The 3,013-nt window shown below is 45.7% G+C and overlaps 1 protein-coding gene across 1 annotated transcript; it reads right to left on the minus strand.

Annotated features, from left to right (window-relative positions):
• On the minus strand, positions 1 to 953 carry LOC126942441 (olfactory receptor 7C2). Its single transcript, XM_050769964.1, is given in 3 exon segments — positions 1 to 660; positions 662 to 902; positions 904 to 953. Coding segments are annotated over 3 exon segments (951 nt in total).
• Between the last annotated feature and the right edge of the window lie 2,060 nt (positions 954 to 3,013).

The raw sequence follows: 3,013 nt of genomic DNA on the forward strand, positions 1-3,013 counted from the left end.
TCATGAGTGCTCAGCAATGGTTCCCTCATTGAGAGACGTTGCCCTGAGGAGGAGTCTCCCCAGTGACCCCTTCATGTGCCTGTTCCTCAGGCTGTAGATGAAGGGGTTCAGCATGGGGGTGACCATGCTGTACATCACCGAGGCCATCAGACTTCTCCTAGAAGATGGTGTAGCTGCAGAACTGAGATAGACCCCAAGGCCTGTGCCACAGAACAAGCTGACTATTGAGAGGTGAGAACCACAGGTGGAAACGGCTTTGTGCAGGCCTCTGGCAGATGATACTCTCAGGATGGAGGAGAAAATCTGAGAATAAGAGAACAGGATTCCAGAGAGAGGGAAAACACCCAGGACAATGGTCATAAAATACATCACGATGTTATTGATGAAGGTGTCAGAACACGAGAGCTTCAAGACTTCGGAAGGATCACAAAAAAAGTGTGGAATTTCCATGTTTGTGCAGAAGGACAGCCTCAAAATGGTCAAGGTCTCGAGCAGGGAACCCATGACACTGATGCACCAGGACCCCAGAACCAGCAGCCCACAGAGCCGGGGGTTCATGATGATCAGGTAGTGCAGGGGGTGACAGATGGCCACGAAGCGGTCATAGGCCATCACGGTCAGGAGCAAGTTGTCCAGGCATCCAAAGGCAGTGAAAAAAAAATATCTGGGTGAGGCAGCCTGCAAAAGTGATCATTTTGCTTTGTGTTTGGATAGTCACTAGCATCTTTGGGACAGTCGTGGACGTGAAACAGATGTCAGCAAAGGACAGGTTGGAGAGGAAGAAGTACATAGGGGTGTGGAGGTGGGAGTCTGAGCTGATGGTCAGGATGATGAGCAGGTTTCCGGTGATGGTGACCAGGTACATGGAGAGGAACAGCCCATAGTGAAGAAGCTGCATGTCAGAATCCCAGGAGGAGAAAGTTTCCAACTTCTGTTTGGTTTCCTCTTTCCATGGGGCCGCTGGGTTTACTGAGAAGGAGGCAAAAACAACAACAACAACAACAATAAAAAAAAAAAAAAAAAAAAAAAACAACCACACAAAATTTACTCAAAACCAGGGAACTCAAGAAATCACGCATGTTGGCTAATTATTGGATTTCTTTGCCGACAAGTTACAGTTACCATCGCTACCTGGAGAAGTCATCCCTACGTCATTGGTCCTCAAACTGTGGTTCCTGGAACAGCCCCATCAACATCACCTGGGAACTCATTATATATGCACCTTATCATGCCCGCCTGACCAACTGAATTAGATACTCTGGGTTTGGAGCCCGCATTCTGGTGTGTGTTTGTTTGTTTGAGATGGAGTCTTGCACTTTCGCCCAGGCTAGAGTACAGTGGCACAATCTCGGCTCACTGCAACCTCCACCTCCTGGGTTCAAGCGATTCTCTTGCCTCAGCCTCCAGGGTAGCTGGGATTACAGGCACGCCCAGCTAATTTCTGTATTTTTAGTAGAGACAGGGTTTCACCATGTTGGTCAGGCTGGTCCGAACTCCTGACTTCCTGATCCTCCCGCCTTGGCCTCCCAAAGTGCTGGGATTACAGGCATGAGCCACTGTGCCTGGCCTTTTAATTTTTAATTTTTTTTTTTTTGAGACAGAGTCTCACTCTGTTGCCCAGGCTGGAGTGCAGTGCTGTAATCTCAGCTCGCTGCAACCTCTGCCTCCCGGGTTCAAGCAATTCTCATGCCTCAGCCTCCTGAGAAGCTGGTACTACAGGCGCAAACCACCACACCCAGGAAATTTTATTTTATTTTTTTTGGTAGTTTTAGGAGAGACGGGGTTTCTCCAAGTTGGCTAGACTGGTCTCAAACTCCTGACCTCAGATGATACGCCCGCCTCAGTGTCCCAAAGTGCTGGCATTACAGGCGTGAGCCACCGTGCCCGGCCTGCATTCTGGGTTTTAACAAGCCCTCTAGGGAATTCTGATGCACACTCGAGTTTGAGGACTATTGCTTCAACGCTTGCCTGTGTCCCTAAGCAATCATCCCCTCCCCAGCATCCCTGGCTGCTCTTGCCCTTTCTGCCTAAGGCATGGGAATTAGGAAATTACGGAGTGAAAATTCCCTAATTCTAGGCAGATTTCCAATCCTCAGAAGGCTTTTTCTTCCATTGTGCTGCATTCCTGTAATTTGTTTTTCATTCTATTTTAGAGACAAGGTCTTGCTCTGTTGCCCAGGTTGGAGTGCAGTGGCACCATCCTAGCTCACTGCAGCTTCGAACTTCTGGGGTCAAGTGATCCTCCCACCTCAGCCTCCCAAGTAGCTGGGACTACAGGTGCAAGCCACTGTGCCCGGTTGTAATTTCTACATGTTAAATCCTCTGGATCTTGGATGCTCCTTCTGCTAAAAAATAATAACCACCTTAATAATCATTGTTTACATTTCATTTATATTATCAATTTCCCTACCTAAACTCAACAAAAAAATGGAATTTGAAATAGAAAAATCCTAGAGTTTCTAGATATAGAATTAAATTTTACCCCCATTTTCCGTCATCTGATTCTCATCAGATCAAAATATTCTGCCACACAGAAATGGCTCTTTAAAACCTGCCCATGTTGGACATTTACTTACTTTCTAAGTTTTCTTCAATACAAAGAAAGTTTTTAATTAATTTTAGTCTTATATTTTCTTCTCTTAGGATAATCTGCAAATGGCCTTTCTCAGTTTTTAAAAAAATTAAGACATTTCCAGCTGGGCATGCTGGCTCAGAATCCATACCAAAAAAAAAAAAAAAAATCAAAGGGCTTCCTAATATAATACCAATAGCCGAGATGTTATGTGGGGGAGTATTACATTAAAATATCTTTAAGAAATTAACATAATCTATACGTGTGTTTTTAACACATGAACAAAAATGTCTACCCAATGGCATGATCTTGGTTCACTGCAACCTGCGCCTCCTGGGTTCAAGCGATTCTCCAGCCTCAGCCTCCCAAGTAGCTGGGATTACAGGCATGTGCCACCGTGCCCGTCTAATTTTGTATTTTTAGTAGAGACGGGGTTTCACC

Source organism: Macaca thibetana, chromosome 19 (genome assembly GCF_024542745.1).
Source record: "Macaca thibetana thibetana isolate TM-01 chromosome 19, ASM2454274v1, whole genome shotgun sequence".
Taxonomy (NCBI): domain Eukaryota; kingdom Metazoa; phylum Chordata; class Mammalia; order Primates; family Cercopithecidae; genus Macaca; species Macaca thibetana.